Source organism: Drosophila rhopaloa, unplaced genomic scaffold (assembly GCF_018152115.1).
Source record: "Drosophila rhopaloa isolate 14029-0021.01 unplaced genomic scaffold, ASM1815211v1 contig_155, whole genome shotgun sequence".
In the NCBI taxonomy this organism is placed as follows: domain Eukaryota; kingdom Metazoa; phylum Arthropoda; class Insecta; order Diptera; family Drosophilidae; genus Drosophila; species Drosophila rhopaloa.
This window is the reverse complement of record NW_025335034.1, coordinates 1,327,274-1,346,991: the sequence shown is the minus strand read 5'-3', so window position 1 is coordinate 1,346,991 and position 19,718 is coordinate 1,327,274. Positions and strand designations below refer to the sequence as shown.

The window sequence follows — 19,718 nt, the reverse complement described above, 5'->3', positions numbered from 1 at the left end:
CAGATGCTGCATCCCCTACCTAGCATCCCTTGGCCAGGATTCCCGATGGGGGTTGATGGCGTAATTCCCACATCGGTGCCTTGATTAAAATTCTTCCCTCTTTATGGCTACGCTAAAAGCGCACGGACATCCCATAAAATGCAGTGCAATCAAATCATTGGGTAACGATAGCGAAAAATGGCCGAATGGCACGTTAGAAAGCAAAGTTAACGAACAACCCCTGTGTTAGAATATGTAAACACACCAACTACTTTAAAAAATTAATTAAAGTCTACAAAAGAATGAATAAGGAGGTCTTCATATATATTCCATCAATATTAGTTCATGTTTTACATCATTTGCTGTGCTGAATTTTATTGAACGTTCTCTTTCAAATATTTATTTTTGGAATTTCATGCTTTGCGAATATTTTATTTTTTAAATAAAATAAAAGATATTTATTGGATTGTATTCCATATTCAAAAGCATGAGCTCGTAGATTTAAGTTAAATCCAGTAGCAGTGCAATTAACAACTAACTCGAAATAGACTTGGGTATTTAAAAAAATATTTCGCACCTCCTTTTTGGTCAATTCATAATATCTTTTAGTTAAGAAAAATCGGTGACATTTTTGACAGGGAATGAGTCTTTTATTAATAGCCTGATAGCGCCCGAGTAAATCTAAAATGATTAGCTGATATTTTTTTAAAGACTTGATAAGGATTACCCCATAAACCTATAGTAGTCTATTATTATCTCATTAGAAAGGCAATAGCTTTAAAATTTAATTTGCCTGAAGCTAAAAGATAAGAAATTGGTGATTTAGCTTTAGTTGTTTTTGAGAACGGCAACTCGACTTAAAGTAGTGAGTTCGGACTCCAGTCGTTATAATAAAATCCACTCATCCGAGTGGACACTTTGCCTACGTCAGAGTCGAAATTGATTTCCGTAATCTCGGGAATACTGCATGGGGTGAAGTTGGATCACGATAAGTACCCAAGGGGATGAGCGTGGAGGTAGAGGGTGGGGAGCTCAACGGGGGACAGGGCGATAAGAGCCCGCGCCATGATAAGATTCTCATAAATGTGGCGATCTTTTATTTGAACCGGTGCTGATACCTCGCTCCGTGGTCTTGTTGTGTTTTCGGTTTTTGTTTTCGTTCTCGTTTTTTACTTGCCGTATTTCTTTATTTCTATACGATCGTGCTGCTCCCTAATAACCCGGGGCAGTGAGCCAGTTCGTCGTTTGCCCCAGTCGCGAGCGGACGTCTGCGGCCGGAGATCGCCCCAGATACAAAGTCATACGGCCCCGAGAGCAGGAGAAGAATCTTGACAAGTGAAGCGAACGGAATCGGAATCGGAATCGGAATTGAATTCGGAATCGATCGATCGGCGATCTCGTTTGAGTTCGAAACGCGGGCCGATCTAGTCTGACCGGAGATCTCCACCAGAACTGACGTTGTGCCTCCGCCAAAAACATAGGACATAAACTGGAAGTCTAGGTGATATCCAACACCTGCACTGGCTGATTAGAGCCGGTCTCTGGGGTGCATAGAACGTAAGAAGTCGGAATAAAGCGCTACAAAGCCGAGCATATAACCTGTTTCGAATCCGTCTAAATGTAAGCCCCGAAGGTCGTTCGCTCTTTTATGAATAATTTCTGGCAATGACTGCGTCTGTTTGTTTTTATTCGAATTGTTGGTTTACTTTTTGTTTTCTTTTTTTATCGGCTCTCAGTGCCTCCAAAATGTCCCAAATGCCAGAGACGACGTTTGCCGACCTGAGTCTGGCTGATAAGGTAAATATAACAATGGCAATATCACACTGAATATTTATTAGCCACTTAAGGATTCACACAACTTGTTTCAATCGCTGAACTTGGCGATTAATAAGAAAACAGCACGTGACAACTCAACAAACAAACAAAGCCCCCAAAGGCGCTCTCTGAACAATAAATTAAGGCGAGCCATTCACCTCGAAGTCTCTCATACCCTTCGTGAAAGTGATCGCTCTACAAATCCAGTAGAACAGCTTTAATTGGATCACTGTAATAGGGGTCAAGCTAATTTAGTAGCGAAATTACCTCACTTTGTAAACTATCTTTTAATTAAACAAAAGCCTCTGATAGAACAAAAAGCACACCACATGGCCATAATAAATCGATCTAATAAATCTTACATTTATTAGCTTTGCAGACTTCAAACTTCTAATCAAAGGATTGATCTGCTGGGCATAAATAAGCAGTAAATATCGGCTTATTAAGATCGTAGAAAAATATAATGTTGTAGATAGCAGTGCATGTTTATTCCACATGGCTAGCAAAACGTAAACAACAATAGACACAATGCGCAAGGTATTCAATGGTGGACTTCATTAATTCGACTGTTTACATACACTCCGGGAAGCAACCGACCGAGGTCCGGATTCTGGATCTATATTCGCGATTTCATATCTCCCCGATTCAATTGGCGCGACGAATTATCGCCGGTATGCTAAACGACGCCAATTAGCGACCAGTTTCGAATGTATTCCCTTCAGCTTCAGCTTTTCTTTGCACTTAAATCTAGATTTCACTGGAAACGACGCAAATTCGCGCCCACAAATAAGTTTCCCATCAAAAATTGATCAATCCCTATACCACACATGTGTGCGATTTCGAATGCCTTATAATAATATAGCGATTTGTTAATTGAAAAGTGCAATAAAATCATGAACTTGTGAATCGGTGCCATTACTTTGATTATACGGCATATTATAAATGTCTAGTTAGTTAAAGGAGTGTAATCAATTAGATATCGGTCACTGTATTTGAATTTATTAACACTTAAAGATGATTCTAAAATATTCATAAAAACACCTGAGAATAAATGTAATTATTAGGTATTGCTCCATCTTTATAAAGTTGTTTAAAAGCGTTTATAAATAGTATGAGCTTATCATTTATTCCCATAGTACCATTGGTTTAATTTAATGAGCTCATCATCTACTTAAAGTCTGTTTACCATTTTTTATCACAAGTCTGATTAAACATTATAATTTTTATGCCAACATAGACAAAAGTAAACATGGAATACTATCATAAATTAAATGCTTTTGATTCCATTAGATTAATAATGTCATATATGTGCTCCTTTTTAATAGACTGCTGTGAAAAAATCTAGTATAGAAGCTAGACGGTTTTCAGATGTCTCCACCTGCTCATTCAGCTCCAGTAAGTTCACTTTTATAAATTTCTTATAAATTAAGATTGTCTTTTTTTAATACCTATATACTGGGTTGTGAGAAGTTCAGCCAATACGAGGACAAGTGTCAATTTCGATTTGAAATGAATCTAAATCTGGATTGTCTATTTGTGTTGGCATAAACAAGCGACATAAATTTGACCTTGAGTTAACTAACCTTCTTACTACCTTTTCTTTATATGCATATTTATGTATATGTTTTTAATTAATCATCCGAATCTCCCTGATAGCCTGTTTCACAGGAAGTTCCGACGAGGATGAGATCTCGCCGAAGGACAACCAGCAGCGCAACTCCGCCGGCGGGACCGACTTTTGCGTGAAAAGCATTTCCAAGAGCGCCTTTGGACGGCGGGAGATCGAGATCGCGGAGTCGGAGATGCCGGGCATCATGACGCTGCGGAAGAGGGCCAAGGAGGAGAAGCCCCTGAAGGGGGCCCACATAGTGGGATGCACCCACGTGAACGCCCAGTCGGCGGTGCTGATCGAGACACTGGTCCAACTGGGCGCCACCGTCCGCTGGGCGGCCTGTAATATCTACTCCACCCAGAACGCTGTGGCCGCCGCTCTGGCGGAGGCGGGAATCCCCATCTTCGCGTGGCGCGGCGAGACGGAGGAGGAGTTCTGGTGGTGCCTGGACAGGGCCATCTACTCGGAGGGCTGGCAGCCAAACCTGATCCTGGACGACGGCGGCGATGCCACTCACCTGATGCTGAAGAAGTACCCGGACTACTTCAAGGCCATCCGGGGCATTGTGGAGGAGAGCGTGACCGGGGTGCATCGGTTGTACATGCTTTCCAAGGGGGGCAAGCTCACTGTTCCGGCCATCAACGTCAACGACTCGGTCACCAAGAACAAGTTTGACACCTTCTACACGTGTCGCGACTCCATCCTCGACAGGTAAGCTCAAATATTCATTACCATCTTTAGAAAGGGATGTCTTTATTAGAGAGAGATTAAATAGGCTTTCAAAGAAACTGAATTAAAGTAAAATATTTTAAATTTGAATAAAAGGAAGTCAATTTCTTGGTCAGATTTAATTAGTGTGTAAAATTTTGATTATATTATATACTGACTTAAATATTGCTTTTTAAACATAGTATATAAAATTGAATTCTTTTGTTTTCCTGATAGTCTAAAGCGTACTACGGACATTATGTTTGGTGGAAAACAGGTGGTGATATGTGGCTACGGGGATGTGGGAAAGGGCTGTGCCCAGTCGCTGAAGGGGCAAGGCTGCGTTGTGTACATCACGGAGGTGGATCCAATATGCGCTCTACAAGCTTCCATGGACGGGTTCCGAGTGGTGCGGCTAAACGAAGTCATCCGGAACGTGGATGTGGTGGTCACGGCAACGGGAAACAAAAATGTTATCACCCGGGATCACATGAATCGGATGAAGAACGGCTGCATCCTCTGCAATATGGGTCATTCCTGCTCGGAGATTGATGTGGTGGGTGTTTAGTTTTACCTCAATTTCCTATACACATTGTAATGTTGTCAATCCATTTCAGAATGGATTGCATACCCCGGAGCTTACGTGGGAGCGAGTCCGTTCCCAAGTTGACCACATTAGGTGGCCAGACGGCAGGATGATCATTCTGCTGGCCGAGGGAAGGCTGGTGAATCTCTCCTGCTCCACAATTTCCTCGTTCGTCGTATCCGTCGCCTCATCCACTCAGGCCCTGGCCCTGATTGAGCTCTTCTCGGCGCCAGGAAGATATAAATCGGATGTATATTTGCTGCCAAAGAAAATGGGTAGGAAATCGGATTTTCTCGAAAAGAATTCCTTATGTAATTTAGCGTAAAATTCCAGACGAGTACGTGGCCAGCTTGCATTTGGCGACCTTCGATGCTCATCTCACGGAGCTGACGGACGAACAGTCCAAATTCATGGGCTTAAACAAGGCCGGGCCTTTTAAAGCCAATTACTACAGGTTAGACTGCCTTCTTCCCACTAAAAGTGACACTTTTATATCATGTTTATTTTATTCACAGATATTAATCAGTATTTAATGTGTTATCCTGTTATTCTATCTTTGTAATACCGATATTATTTAGAAGCAGTATAAAGAAAATGAATTATTTGTTTTAATTTAAGACTCGCTATATTAGCGTATGGCGGTCTCCTTGGTAAACGGTCATTTTGGCCCTCCTCCAGCGCAAATTCGGTGAAGCCATAACAATTAGCATGCCAGTTTCGGGATACCATGTCCCATGTCCCATGGCCAATTGTCCAAATTCATGGCGCTGATGAAGACCAGCAGAAACCGGACCAAGCCACACCGCTCGAAGTCCTGAAAAATGTACCATAGTGTAAAGCGTACACGCCCAGGCGTCAAATTGATACCAACGTCCTGGTGAATTAGATGAAAATAGATTCCATAGTGAAATGACAGGCCTAGTTTACCAGCTTTTGTCAGGCAACATTTTACCTCAGTCGTTATTTAATATGCAAGTCAGCAGCCTAGATGGCGCTATTTTAATCTTAATAAATTCCGCTCATAAACACAAGCTGCCTGCTACGATTCTAGGTGGCGTTTCGTTAATAATAGCTATACTTATCGACTCTTTAAGAATTCATCGAAAAATTAAGAAAACTGAAAACATTGATTTAAATATATCTGAATCGATTTCGTTCCCAGCGTTCGGGTATATTAGGCTGGGTCTACACTTCGTCGAGTTCTGGTGTTATTGAGTTATGAGAAAACATTTTTTAGCATAGGAATAATAACTAAGTAGAGTTTCGGCCGAGTTTGCTGATATTATCACTAGCACAACGGTTTTATATGGCTAAAGGACAATAACAAGTCGTTACCCATCAAAACAAAAAACTGATGTTGGTAAATTAGGCTGATGTGGACATAATGCAAAGTACAATTTTTAATTATTCCGACCTAGTTTTAAAAGCTGTCTAGATCGGATTGAAAGTCTAATTGGCACGAAATATCCTTATACTGCATGCATTCTTTAACTTCATCTTGAGAATATTATGTTAAAGTTTTAGATCGATCCGAGTAAAGCTTCCGAACTTATGGGCAGTTGAACGTAGGTAAGTTAGCTCGATTTGTATGGGTGTCCAAAACTTTAAAACGTTCTCCTGAAAAGTTACCCTTTTCAAAGTCGGTGTACACGATCCTGCTAAATCTATCGGACGGATCGTTTTGAATTTTTGCACAGTTGTTCTCAACTAAATTCCTTAGGTAATGCTGTCGAGTTTTTTTTAATTTATTATTTTTAGAACATCAAATATCTCGACGTTTTAGGCGAAAATCGGTTTTTTTGACTTTCAAGTGCTTTAAAAAATCGAAAAAAAAAACTCGACAGCGTTACCTGAGGAATCTTTTTCTTTAACTAATGCAATTAGATTTTTTCATTTCATATGATTCTGTGACCGGTTATCGTGTACACCGCAAAACATATTTTCTTTGAGGCGCCGCCGGAGATTGCCTGTATCTCAGTCAATTGTTAATATTTTTGGAAGAAAAAATCACACATATTGTTTAAATGTTGCCCAATCACTTGCAAAAAACAAAATTGAGCTGAGACTATCCGTATCGCCAATAAATTTTTTTTAAAAATAACCGATTTTTCACCGAATTAACTATAATTAGTTATTATATAGATAATTTCTTTAAATCCTTATCTTACCCAATCGACTTGCTGCCCGCGATCGAGGACGTGGAAGCTATGCTCGACGGACAATTGGAACTATACTGCCTATAATTCTGGGGGGAGCTACGAGTACTGCTGCAGTTGCCATAATGACTGCAAGCAGTGCTGTTTCCCCCAACGCAAACACCCCTGGGGAAATTTTGTAATGGCTAACTGGGGCACTTTAGTGACCAACAAAGCAGCATCCTGCTCTTAAGTAGCATTCAGGTGAACTGCATCATCATTTAGCCCACATGCAAACAAACAAACAAAGAAAAAAAATGTACAATAGTGTAATTAATAATCAATAAATATGTTGCTTGGTCAATTATCGAAAATATCATGATATGTGTGCGGACATTACATCTGTAATTATTACTAATCAGTCTCTTATTGAAAATTCAGGCCGTGTACTTGTGTTTTCACTTAGTTTGGTCGAATGGATATAACAAATTTTAACTTAACAAGTACTTCGTGATGTGAGCTAGATTTATAAAATATATCGTTTATCAAGTGCAATATCAAGGGAAAAGAAAAACTTTTATAAAGCCGTTGAAGCAACAATATCTAAGACTCATTGGGTCCGTTTTAGGAAGGACATGTAATAACTTTTGTATGAGAAATAATTTTGTTAGTTTAAATATTAATTTTAAAATTGTTGTATTTGGTACGCTGCCTTTTTAAACAAAAATTTTAATTCCTTGCTGAGGCGGGACGAGGGGGATAATCTTAAAACGAGTATTTATTGAGTGTATTGCTTAACCAGTTCTGGGAATAGATATAAAATATTTGAATTTTTAATAGATAGATTAAGCATGGAGTTAGAAATGTAGATTCTCACTTTGTTATCAGAGCATCGTAGTTGTGACATGCCACTTGAAGGTCGGGATCCCATTCTCACGGTGTGAACAATGTGATATCCATAAAATAACCATCCGGCCCGAAACTAAATACCATTATATGCAATTTCGGGTTAAAAAATATTTTTTTTATACCATTTTGGGAATTCCGTAAACGATTTTATTGTTTAATGGTTGTAAATTCCTCTAAAAATGTTATATAGTTTCTGTTGAATTTCCGTTGACGAATGTCCAATGCCAGAACATATTATACTAAGTGGCTTAGAGACCAAAAAATGTTTTCTCGAAGGTTTACAAGTACTTATAATAAGAAATAAAATATTTTATGTTAAAATTATTACTAATACAAATAGAAAATTTGAAAGTATAATTATTTAGGCCTCACATGTTTCGTTTATCTTGGTTTATAAAAAAGGAACAAAGTGTTGCTAAAAATTCCTCCGAGTGGAAAATGTTTAAAAGAATAACAACTGCTAAAACACTACTTTTAAGAAACAAAAGTACACGTTCTTGGTTAATTTAAAAGTGCAAGTGTCATATATCTGCCGAACTGTTCTAAGCGACCTATTCGCGCAGTGCAAAAACTATCAATATTGACCTTTACAATTTGTTTTTTAGGTGCCAACTGATCATTTTAATAGGTATGGATTGGATGTCTTATTTGGTTTATGTAATTTGATCAGTATTTTTTATAATTAAAAATGTTATTTTTTTAGTTGTTTTCCGTTTTTGGTTCTAATAATAATTAATTATGAAACGCTCGTATTGATCCAAAACCTTCTGGATTTATACAAGTCATTGGGGCTTAATTTCAAAACAAAACATTTCAAGTATTGGCATATAGAAACCAGAAAAATGTAACAAAACAATTGCAACTTCATAAATGTTTTTTTCTGAGTGGCATCGCTTTATATTTTCGATCTGCCAACATTGTAAATATATTAGACTTTCTAATTTAAAATTTGTATTAGATATTTTCTGGAATCATTTTCTTTTTAAATTCTTAGTGGTTTTTTTTTACGTATCACACTTCCTTTCATTCAATTATCAGTGGCTATGGGTTCCGTAATGAAGGAACGTATAAGCCAGATAAAAGCCATACTGTCCGATTTGAAGGATGGGATGCTTTTGAAGGAAGAAACAGGGGATTGGAGCAGCCAGGGAGCCATCCAAATGAGGAGCTGCTTGGGAAAGATACTTCTGTTGATCAGGGCCATGAGGGAGAAGATCGTGGAAGGCGACGAGTTCAGCGATCAGGTCAGGGCCACTAACGCGGAAATCTTGTCACGATGTAAGTGGTTGTGAGGAATGACAGAGGCCTATATTTGTATTTATTCTCAGGCTACCAGCAAATAAAGCGTCTGTATTTGGTGCTGCCATTGGGTGAGTCGGCAGGGAAGATAAACAAGGCGGACCACATCATCTTTCAGGTGAACGTTGAAACGGTTATTTTCGAGCTGGAGACTGTTCTCGGAGAAGCCCCAATCAAGACTTTAGGGCATATAAACACGGACAAGGAAAGCACGGAAGCGAGTCCCTTGGACGAGTTGAATGACTTGCGCCGGAAGTTGATTAATGCGGAAATAAGGCGGGAACTGGAACTGATAGGCCACAAGCTGATGCTATCGAAGGAGCGAACATTTGTCCTCCAGGCGCGTAAGGAACAGCATGCCGCGGAATTAAGGCTCGCCGAGGAGCAGGATCGCGTCAGGAAACTCAAGAAAAGTCTATCGAAATCTAAGCTCAAGCTAAAGGTCATCAGCGAACAGAATGAAGAACTAATGGGTTACCAAAACCGATGGATTGAGCAGAGGGAACCGAAGGAAAATCTGCAAGTTGAGCAAAGAAAATGCAGAATGTTCAGCCAAGGTCGAAATTGCGTGAATATGTCATCAAGACAAAATCAATCGGAGCAAGGAACTCTGAAAAATCTAAAGCACCAGCTAGGGGAGTCCAAAGTTACTTTTGTGAACAACAAGACCACTATGTCTGATATCAAAAAGGTAATGGACGAACTTTGCTTCGAGAAGAGGAAGCTGCTGCTTGGGATAAAAGGAGACAGCAATTTCTTCACAAATTCAGAAGTTAGTAAAATGCGGCATTTAAGGAAACAGACTCTGAACGTTATCGACAAGCTCTTAAGGGCATTTTTCTATTACAACCGGCTTAAATTCCCGGAATGCAGCGTGAAGTGGAGTCAACTTTTGAAATCCCTCCAGAGTAATCTAATTATAGTTAGAGAAAGGTGGAAACGAACCTCTCTAAGGAACCAGCCAGCACCGGAAACCAAAGTGGCTTTCTCAGGTCCCACTCAGCAAAGGAGTGTGTGCAGTTTTAAAAATGAAGGTCCCAGCTTCTTAAAGCAGCCGGTGAAGTACCCGCAGCTATCGGAGTTTTTGTGGGACAAGATATACAAGTCCGGCACTGAGTCGACACCGTGTTTGGTACGTGATTTGTCAAAGGAGAACCCTCATGTGTCGGTCAATAAGCGCACCTTAGAGTCAAGTACTTTGGCATCCAACTTATTCAGACCCACTTCGGTGCCCAAGTACCTGGGGAAAACCTTTGGCGATCCGTCTCGATCAGTGGCTTCAATCCCAGTGAATGGCCGCCCGTCCGTCGCTTCAGTTGCATCTAACGTATCAAAAACCAACTCGACACCGAAGCATCTGGGGAAAACATTCGGCGACCGACGTCTCAAGCTGCTCCGCTGGTGCAAACGGATGGTCCAACCCTACGGCCTTCCCATGTACGAGTTCAGCGATTCGTGGACCAGCGGCCGAGCCCTGTGCGCCATCATCCATTCCCATCGCCCCGAGCTGATTGAACAAGCTTACATCCAGAAGAAGTCCCCCAAAGAGACCTTGACTTATGGCGTGAATATTGCCCAATCCCTGGGAGTTGGCAGCTCCGTCGAATTCATTGCCGAGTGCCTGAGAAAGCATCCAAACTTCCAGAAGATCGTCGATTTCGTGGAGGAGCTGCAATGCTGCCTGCAATCACCGGATTAAGACAAATATTTTTTATTTTTGGTACAATATATTTTAATAAACTTTGGTAAAAAATTGAAGAAAGTACAAATTTCAATTGTTTTTTATTTTGACTTCACATGTTTTTTTTACAAATTTAAGCTATATTTCAGCATATAATATTTTATTTATCATTTTGTATATGTTTAAATATATAACAATAATAGTGAGACATATTTATTATTATTTGTTCACTTACTCTTGTCAAACATATATTTATATTTTATATAACGCTGGTCTGTGGTAAAATATATTGTAAATTATGAAGGTAACAAGCCAAGCCTTATGGAAACAGTTTTGATAAATTTTGATTTGTTATCAGAATAACTGCATTGACAGTACTGGAGCAGATCAGGATTATCACTTTATTAGATTTAAAGGCGATCCAAAAGAAGGATATTTCATTTAAATTATTTACAAACAATACGTCGAACTTGTTTTTTGCATTTCACATCCATATTGACTCCACGAAAACTAACATTTTTCCCAGACTAAAAATATACAAGCTCCAGCGGGATCAAGGGTCCTTCTGATCGTGGATAAAGGAGTTGGGCCAGTAGGTCATCATGCCCATGATCACCCGCTGGTTGCCCCGCGGTCCGACCAGCGGGTTCAGCTGCATCAGGAAGGTGACCAGCCAGGCCAGGTAGCAGCAGACGGCCGTGAGGATCACGCAGCACCGGATTATGCCACGCTCCTCGAAGCGGTAGGACACCAGGAATCCAAGGACGGCGAAGAGCAGCCAGAACACGGTGACGGCCATGAATGCCACATGCTTATCCATTTCCGTACTTTCCCAGCTGGCCGAGTGCCAAGTTCTGACAAGTTTCCACCCTGTGTCCTGGATCCCAGAGCTTGGGCAATACCCATTTGGGTGCCTGCACTCATAAACTTTTATAACTGCGAACATTTCGGCATTTTATGGCGGCCAGCGGAGGCTGCAGGCGCATTGGAGCGCGAAGGTTGTAAATGGAAAACTGTATACGTTTTCCGAGTGCCGGGGCCGTCCATAAAACTGCTGCACGCATCCTGACTAAGCGCAAAATCCGTTTTACGAGGACTGCCAGCTCTCCAGCTCTTCAGCCATCCTGCCATCCTGCCATCCTTGTGTCCAACCCAATCCGCCCCCGGATCATCCCCTCGAGGTCCTGATGATGCCATAAGTGCCCAGGCGCGACTCATAAAATGGCGGCTGTGCAATGGCATTGCAGTGCGCGCGGTGGTGGTGTAATCGAGTTTTCCCAAAGTAGCAATAAATGTTAATGGCGACATCGAATTTTCCATTTTCTCGCCATAAGTATCAAGACGTCCGGTGCCAGGCCAGCGGTTATATCGCGGCAATGGCCATCTTTAATTCCGTTTCGATGCGGGGACCCCGTCCTCATAGAGAGGGTCAAACAGTAGCTGCCTCGGGAGACAACTTCGCACCTCGACCTCCGACAGAAACTGAAAACTGAAAACTGCCAAGATGTTTTGGCCCGAATGTGGCCGTGTTTTCGGTGCCAGATCGATTCGAGATCGTAAATCACCGAGCCCGGAGTCGCAAGCAAATGCAAATCGGGCTGAATGTGTGATTTCCCCTTTAACACGGTCGGCACTTAAGAAGAAACTGAGTTGAGTCCGAATCCGAAGTCAAAACAACGCGTCCAAATTCTGGGGCACCGCGTTATCGGTTCCGGTGCGGGTTTGTCTTGTCACTTCTTTGACAAACCGTCAAAATATTTGACTCGAAGTCGTCTAGCAAGGAGTGTGGGTGCAAAACCAATGCGTGACTGATTTGTCCAGGCTGGCATTTGTGCAACATCTCTAGAGATCTTCTTGCGGTCCAAGTAACCTTAAGAAAGACACTTGGGTAAAAGTTTCCTCTACAATACTAAAAATCTCGATGCACTTTACACATATTATAATATTAAATCAATATTTAAATTGGAATCAGTTCATTAGAATTGAAAAACTTTGTAATTATTTGTACTGTTCACTTTAATTATTAGCGAAGTTCAAAAATTTACATTACAATAATACTTGTGTAATTGAAAAGAACATAAAAACGAATTAGACCAAGAACTAAAAAACTAAAAAAACGACAACCTGATTTAAAATTTTTCTTTCGCGTTTTATATTTATACTTACCAACAACACACTTATTGAATTGGAAATAAGGATAAATAATACAAATCATTGTAATAATAATAATGTAAGTTGAGTAACTTTGCGAAATTAAGTACACAAAAAAATTGTCAAGGAAACGAAGCAATTATTTCTACAGAATTGAGCTTTAACAAGAGAGAACGCTATAGTCGGGTGCCCCGACTATCAGATACCCGTTACTCAGGTAAAATGAGTGCGAGGGAGATGGAGATAGAAACTTTGATCACGCATAACTTTTTAACGAATGGTCCGATTTGAAAAATTTCTTCTACATTTCGATAGGTATTGATAAACACAATAAAACTGCATTTTTACTTTTCCGAAATATTTAAATTTTGTTAAAGGGGGCGTGGCACCTTTTTGCAACAAACTTGCGCTGCGTAGGAACTCCTAGGAACTCCTAATCTGCATGCAAAATGCCAATCTTCTAGCTTTTATAGTTTCCGAGATCTCAGCGTTCATACGGACAGACAGACAGACAGACGGACAGACAGACGGACAGACAGACGGACAGACGGACAGACGGACATGGCTAGATCGACTCGGCTAGTGATCCTGATCAAGAAATATATATATATATATATATATATATATCCTTCTAGCTGTTACATACTTTTGCACGAATACAATATACCCTTTTACTCTACGAGTAACGGGTATAAAAATATTTCAGCAGGATGAGTAAACTCAGTCGGTATTTTTATACCCTTGCAGAGGGTATTATAATTTTGGTCAAAAGTGTGCAACGCAGTGAAGGAGACATCTCCGACCCTATAAAGTATATATATTCTTGATCAGGATCACCTCCTGAGTTGATATAGCCATGTCCGTCTGTCCGTCTGTCCGTCTGTCCGTCTGTCTGTCCGTCTGTCTGTCCGTCTGTCTGTCCGTCTGTCTGTTTCTACGCGAACTAGTCTCTCAGTTTTAAAGATATCGAATTGAAACTTTGCACACACCCTTCTTTCCTTTGCACGCAGTATATAAGTCGGAACGGCCGGGATCGGCCGACTATATCCTATAGCTGCCATATAACTGAACGATCGGAAATGCCATAACTTTGGTGTTTGTAAAGTTAGGAAGTTGGGATTTTCTATGGGTTTTGTATTTGGCTAATCAATCCGACATGCCGAATTTCATAAGGATCGGCCGACTATATCCTATAGCTTCCATATAACTGATTGATCGGAAATGCCATAACTTTGGTGTTTGTAAAGTTAGAATGTTGGGATTTTCTATGGGTTTTATATTTGGCTAATCAATCCGACATGCCGAATTTCATAAGGATCGGCCGACTATATCCTATAGCTGCCATATAACTGATTGATCGGAAATGCCATAACTTTGGTGTTTGTAAAGTTAGGAAGTCGGCATTTTCTATGGGTGTTATATTTGGCCAGCCAATCCGACCTACCAAATTTCATAAGGATCGGCCGATTATATCCTATAGCTGCCATATAACTGAACGATTGGAAATGTCATAACTTTGGTGTTTTTAAAGTTAGGAAGTTGGGATTTTTTATGAGTATTAAGAATGCATCATATGAATAATTTTGGAGAATATAATTTACAGAGTATTCTGCAAGGGTATATCAACTTCGGCTCCGCCCGAAGTTAGCTTTCCTTTCTTGTTATATCTAAGCTTATGAGTTTATTTATTGACCAATCTTGACTAAGCTAATAAAGGAATTAAATAAAAGAATAAAGTTAAAGTTTTTAATTGCTAATCATTATGTACAGATCTCAATTGCTTATTATAATGTTTTTAAAAGACCAAGCATACTTTTCCGGTTGGCAGTTTATAAAAAATATATTTGGAATGGTACTGTTCAAATACGCGACCATCAAAATAAACAGAAACGGGGAAAAACGAAGTTACAAAATACATGACCAAACACGTGACCATCTGAAAACGTCTGAAATATTATTATTAGACAAATTGAGAAATGTTAGCAGAATTTAAAGATGTTAGAATACCTTTTGTTCTTGGCCCTATTTGAATCTCGCATGGAAGTGTTGAGGGAGGTAAGTTAAACAATTTGGACTAGTCGTACGACTCCAGCACGCGTTGTTTGCCCAGTCACTTAGCGATTTGTCTTAGCACCGGTTAAGGAAGTGTCCGCTGTCCACGAGACACAAAGCTTGCAACACATTTCGCGGGTAAACACCTGGCAAGGCGTCGCTTCGGCTCTTTGGACCGTGTCGATGGCGCTGTGTCCGGTACCGCTTCTCCCTCACTCCCCTCTCAACCCCTCCCTTTGGTCACAGCCGAAGAACGGTATGGAAAGGTGCCCGTTGTGAGCGTTCTAGACCCCTGCCTTTGTTGGCTTTCAAATTAGCACACATCCATGCCCAGTTAGGTCGCCCAAAAGGCCACACAATCTGGACATTTCGTAGACAGGAGGTGGATTTTATTACGGGACTTACTTTCCATTTCCGAATAACTTAGATTTTCATATTCACATGAGTAGCTCAGGTTATTGAAAATTTATGCTGGATAATTTAATTAGCTTATTATTATTATTATTATTATTAATTAATTTTGGATAAGTAATTCGTCTGTTTCAATCCCAATTGCTATGCCCATATGTTATCAACTTAAAACATTCTCAATTATTTGAATAACCCCAATTTATCTAAGCTATCTTAAAATTTCATAAAAATCTGAGTGTTTTGTGGCCTCAAACCATCACAACATCGTTTTGATTATATAAATTTTACAGCTCTTAATTCGATATAGTGAGTTAGAAAGTTGTAAGTAAATCTCAATCAAGTTATAACAATTTGAAATACAAATTAATTAAAAATATAATATGCTTGATATTAACTTTACCTTCCTTAGTATATTATTTTAATGGTACAGAATGTTTGTAATAACTATAGAATAAAAAGCTAATTGTCAGAAACGAAATTTATAAACGTGGTTTTGGTAATATACAAATGCTTAGCAATTAGTTAATTGGGTTTTTTAGGAGCATCTGGAACGTAAATAGTCCTTATTGGGTTGGCTCTGCGAAATCTCAAAGATATTTGCAATTATTCCAGTCCAGATTAAGGACTTTCGATTTCATTGAGGGTCAAACTTAATTCGGCAGGTCGTCCTTTCATCTGGACAACATTTGCAGATTAATGCTCCCTATATTAAACCCCTAAGTGCTGGGAAAGTAAATAAGCACATGCGACATATGAACGTCCACCCCGAAGAGACGGTCTTCATAAAACGGAGTCTGCGCACGATAAAATGCATCCGTCGATGTCGATGTCGATGGTGATTGATTTTCGACGTGGCACGGAGCGGTTCATTGCGTGAGCTTCGTATCTGTATCTGTGGCAAGTGACTGGTACTGTTTCGTTCTGCGGTTCGCACTGCGCAGATACAGATACATATATAGATATAGATACGGATACGGATATATGGGGCAGGGGCAGTGGCGGGGGCGTTTGCGTCCACGGTCGGTGGTTGATTCCTGTCGCCGGCGAATTTATGTATCTGGAACGGAACGGAGCTGCAACCCCCACACGACCAAGACCCGAAATCGAAGAGGAATATCGAATGTGGTGGGGGTGCGTGTGCCTTTGAGGATGAGGGTGCGGGTGCGGTTCGAAAGATATATGCCCGTCATATATCTAGGCAGTTCCCCACGCCACCTTATTTATTTGTTTATCTACTATTTATGATGCCCAGAGCCGAAGCCGAAGTTTTCCTTGGACCCCGTCCCGCGTTCGTCACGGTCGCCGTTGTTGCCGATTTTCCTAAGGCTGTGCCACAGCCTTATTGGCATCGCTCTGGGTGACTCTTGGCGTCGGCGTCGTACATACACCCATATCCGAGTATATCGGAGTGATTGTGAGTGTGAGTGGAGTGGAGTGGAGTGGGCCATGCGATTGCGGTTCCTGGAAACTAACAGCGATTCACAGACAGCGGAGAACTCGCACACCATTCAGTCCAGTCGTTCAGTCGATGACGCTCCGCACCTCGCATTGCTGCGACTCCAAAACCAAAGCGGGCTCTTTCTCGAAAGTGTTAAAATAATAAACCAACAACAATAACAACGGCGTTTACAACGGCAACGGGAACTATAACACTGTAATTGACAGACTATTGGGCCACAAACAAAGATTAATGTGCAATTTTCATAAACATTCCGCGCCAGCCAATGACTATGTGCTTTAAATTATAGCCATCATCAAATCGGAGCCACATTAGGCAGACCGGTGGCAAATATCTCGCCATTATCAATTATTGCACCTAATCGACAATTATTCCATTAATCGCGCTTTTGAATTGCCACCATTGCGATCAGAGCCGACGGCAAGTGACTTTTCCGAAGATTGTATTCAGTGCTGGTTTTAACAATCCTACAACCATTTAAATGATAATATATTGAGCTTAAGTGCGAGGCAATTTTGGGTGAGTATGGTGACTTTATTATAAAGTTTGTGGATTGTCAAACTTATATTAAACGGTGCTTGTCTTGAAACAATTCGTCAAAACACAACATTAGGTAATTTCGAAATGTTTGTTGGCTCGTAGGCAGTATGCTGATACCTATTTTAACGATTTACAATGGAGGGACAACTATATTAATCCACGTTTGAACTGCTGTAAAAACAAATCACATTTACCAAATATTGGAATACATATTTAAGATTGGCTAAATTAATAAGTGGCATTACATTATACAGTACCTTTAAATTCAGATCATTCTTTTTTGGTGAGTTTGAATTATTAAATTTGAATATTTAACAATTTGATTTCCAAAACACTTAGCTGGTAATAAAATTACCACAGGTTACGACATGATAAGTACATACATTGTTTGAAAATTATTGTTTCAACTAGTTAAATGTTGAGTATACATTTTTAAACGACGGGCGTTAAGACAACCATAACTTGCTTTCCATTGCCATGCTTTCGTACAATGAAATACAAGTCAAAACTTTTAAGCTTTATTTTTTAACCATTCCATAAAAGTTAATTGAAAAAACAGTTTTATAACGCCAATTATTAAATTATCAACGACAAAACTATTTTTAAGCATATCAGTTTTAAAAAACACTTTTATGCAAAAGAAATAGAAAGTTATTTCATTTTTAAATCGATATTTTTATTGCAAACAATTTTTCTTTTAAACTAAATTTATTTCTCCGTGTTGGTTATTATTATTAAATGATTTATATTGATTTTAATATTTTTTTAGTTGTAAGTTTAGTTTTAATCAACAACGACTTTACTTTGATTTATAAATAACGTGAGTGCAGTACTATATTTATTAATTGGTACTATATTTATACCCTTGCAGAGGGTATTATAATTTCAGTCAAAAGTTTGCAACGCAATGAAGGAGACATTTCCGACCCTACAAAGTATATGTATATATATATATTCTTGATCAGCATCGCCAGGAGAGACGATCTAGCCATGTCCGTCCGTCCGTTTCTACGCAAACTAGTCCCTCAGTTTTAAAGCTATCTGCTTTCCCATAAGTTGTCTTTCTATTGCAGGTAGTATATAAGTCAGAACGAGACGGATCGGGCAACTATATCATATACATAGCTCCCATTGAAACAATCGGAAAGAAGAATTCAAAAAAATTATAACTTTGTTGTTTTTATTTATTTTTTTGTTGTTCTCTGAGCCCAAAATCGACATAGCTTCATTGTTTTTAGTAAATGTAGTAGATTTGTCACAACTGCAAGGGAATATAAACTTCGGCTTGCCGAAGTTTGCTTCCTTTCTTGTTTTTAGTTAATTCCAAAGTTAGTAGGTATTTTAGAAAGGACCAGAAGAACTATATTTTTTGAATATTTGATAATAGTATTTTATTAACAAGTAGTATTTTTCCGAAACTTCCGTAAAGGATTCTTGATTAAAATATGTATAAAAGCAATACCTTGCGGATAAACCCAGCGCACCCGAAATTGTTTCTAAAGAACACATCGTTGTGAATGGTAGAAATTCAGAAGCTACCACCAACAACTTATAAATTAAAAAACGTTTTCCTAAAAGCTTAATTAATTTTAAAAAATCATACATTTTCTACCTTTTTACTAATCTAGTTTTCAAGAATGCGGCTAAAGCCACTAGTCAGATATGAGACAAATTATGAGCATAGATACAAAAAATGGATGATTTGACCGTACAATAGTTCTGTGTTCAAAAAGGCCAGCACATTTCAATATACTGACTTTGATGTACAAAGAAGAGAACATTTACCTAATGTACTTTGAAAAATCTTTTAAATTTTTCAGAAAACACTTTCTTTTTTCGAATGTTTTGAACATTAGTTTCAGAAATCACCGTTCTCTCATTAAACAAAATCGGCATTACATGCTTTATTTTTTGAATAATTATGCCAAGAATAAGAAAGTTGCCGAAAAAAGTTTTAATAAATTGCAGAGGTTTTTATTAAACAAAGCATTGAATTCTAAAAAGTATTGGAAGATTTAGTTTGATGTGTTGAATTAATATGCCTATTTATATTTTTCAGTTTGTTTATTTGAAACTGGTAAAACTGAAATTCTAAGATGGATTTCATTTCCTTTCCAAATGCAACAATAATTTTTCATGTATTTAATTAGCATTAAAGGGAAAAAGAGAATGCTGTTCCGAGTGCCTTCCCACGCATTTCAATGCTGTCAAGGCCCCATTAAAAACGACAATGTTATCGCAGCCGTGCTTTATGTCCTTTTTGATTCGAACCCACTATCTGGCAGTGCGTGATGCTATTCACAGTAATCCTTCGGCACAGCAACAGCAACAATTCGTTGAGGGGCAGGGTGCGGGTGAAACAGATTTCCGGTCGCCATTCG

The 19,718-nt window shown here is 39.4% G+C and overlaps 3 protein-coding genes across 3 annotated transcripts; 2 read left to right on the top strand and 1 right to left on the bottom strand.

The window, feature by feature from the left end:
- Nucleotides 1-1,232: 1,232 nt before the first annotated feature.
- On the top strand, nucleotides 1,233-5,299 carry LOC108043731 (adenosylhomocysteinase-like 2). The gene is made up of 8 exons (XM_017122542.2): nucleotides 1,233-1,599; nucleotides 1,716-1,776; nucleotides 3,120-3,189; nucleotides 3,451-4,117; nucleotides 4,352-4,670; nucleotides 4,732-4,975; nucleotides 5,034-5,154; nucleotides 5,216-5,299. Exons 2-8 carry the CDS (start codon nucleotides 1,726-1,728, stop codon nucleotides 5,220-5,222), a joined length of 1,479 nt encoding a protein of 492 aa, XP_016978031.2. The 5' UTR covers nucleotides 1,233-1,599; nucleotides 1,716-1,725; the 3' UTR covers nucleotides 5,223-5,299.
- A 3,404-nt stretch (nucleotides 5,300-8,703) lies between these two features.
- Nucleotides 8,704-10,777, top strand: LOC108053598 (cytospin-A). Its single transcript, XM_017136300.2, has 2 exons — nucleotides 8,704-9,022; nucleotides 9,073-10,777. Exons 1-2 carry the CDS (start codon nucleotides 8,788-8,790, stop codon nucleotides 10,740-10,742), a joined length of 1,905 nt encoding a protein of 634 aa, XP_016991789.2. The 5' UTR covers nucleotides 8,704-8,787; the 3' UTR covers nucleotides 10,743-10,777.
- Nucleotides 10,778-11,099: 322 nt separating this feature from the next.
- Nucleotides 11,100-12,024, bottom strand: LOC108053596 (V-type proton ATPase subunit e). The gene has a single exon (XM_017136298.2). It carries the CDS (start codon nucleotides 11,668-11,670, stop codon nucleotides 11,278-11,280), a length of 393 nt encoding a protein of 130 aa, XP_016991787.2. The 5' UTR covers nucleotides 11,671-12,024; the 3' UTR covers nucleotides 11,100-11,277.
- Between the last annotated feature and the right edge of the window lie 7,694 nt (nucleotides 12,025-19,718).

Bases quoted from the DNA above. Each gene is read 5' to 3' on its own strand.
- LOC108043731 (XM_017122542.2), top strand. From the start codon at position 1,726: ATGTCCCAAATGCCAGAGACGACGTTTGCCGACCTGAGTCTGGCTGAT. The intron at 1,777-3,119 runs GTAAATATAACA...CCTTTTTAATAG, and splicing joins ACCTGAGTCTGGCTGATAAG to ACTGCTGTGAAAAAATCTAG. The intron at 4,118-4,351 runs GTAAGCTCAAAT...TTTTCCTGATAG, and splicing joins CGCGACTCCATCCTCGACAG to TCTAAAGCGTACTACGGACA.
- LOC108053598 (XM_017136300.2), top strand. From the start codon at position 8,788: ATGGGTTCCGTAATGAAGGAACGTATAAGCCAGATAAAAGCCATACTG. The intron at 9,023-9,072 runs GTAAGTGGTTGT...ATTTATTCTCAG, and splicing joins CGCGGAAATCTTGTCACGAT to GCTACCAGCAAATAAAGCGT.
- LOC108053596 (XM_017136298.2), bottom strand. From the start codon at position 11,670: ATGTTCGCAGTTATAAAAGTTTATGAGTGCAGGCACCCAAATGGGTAT.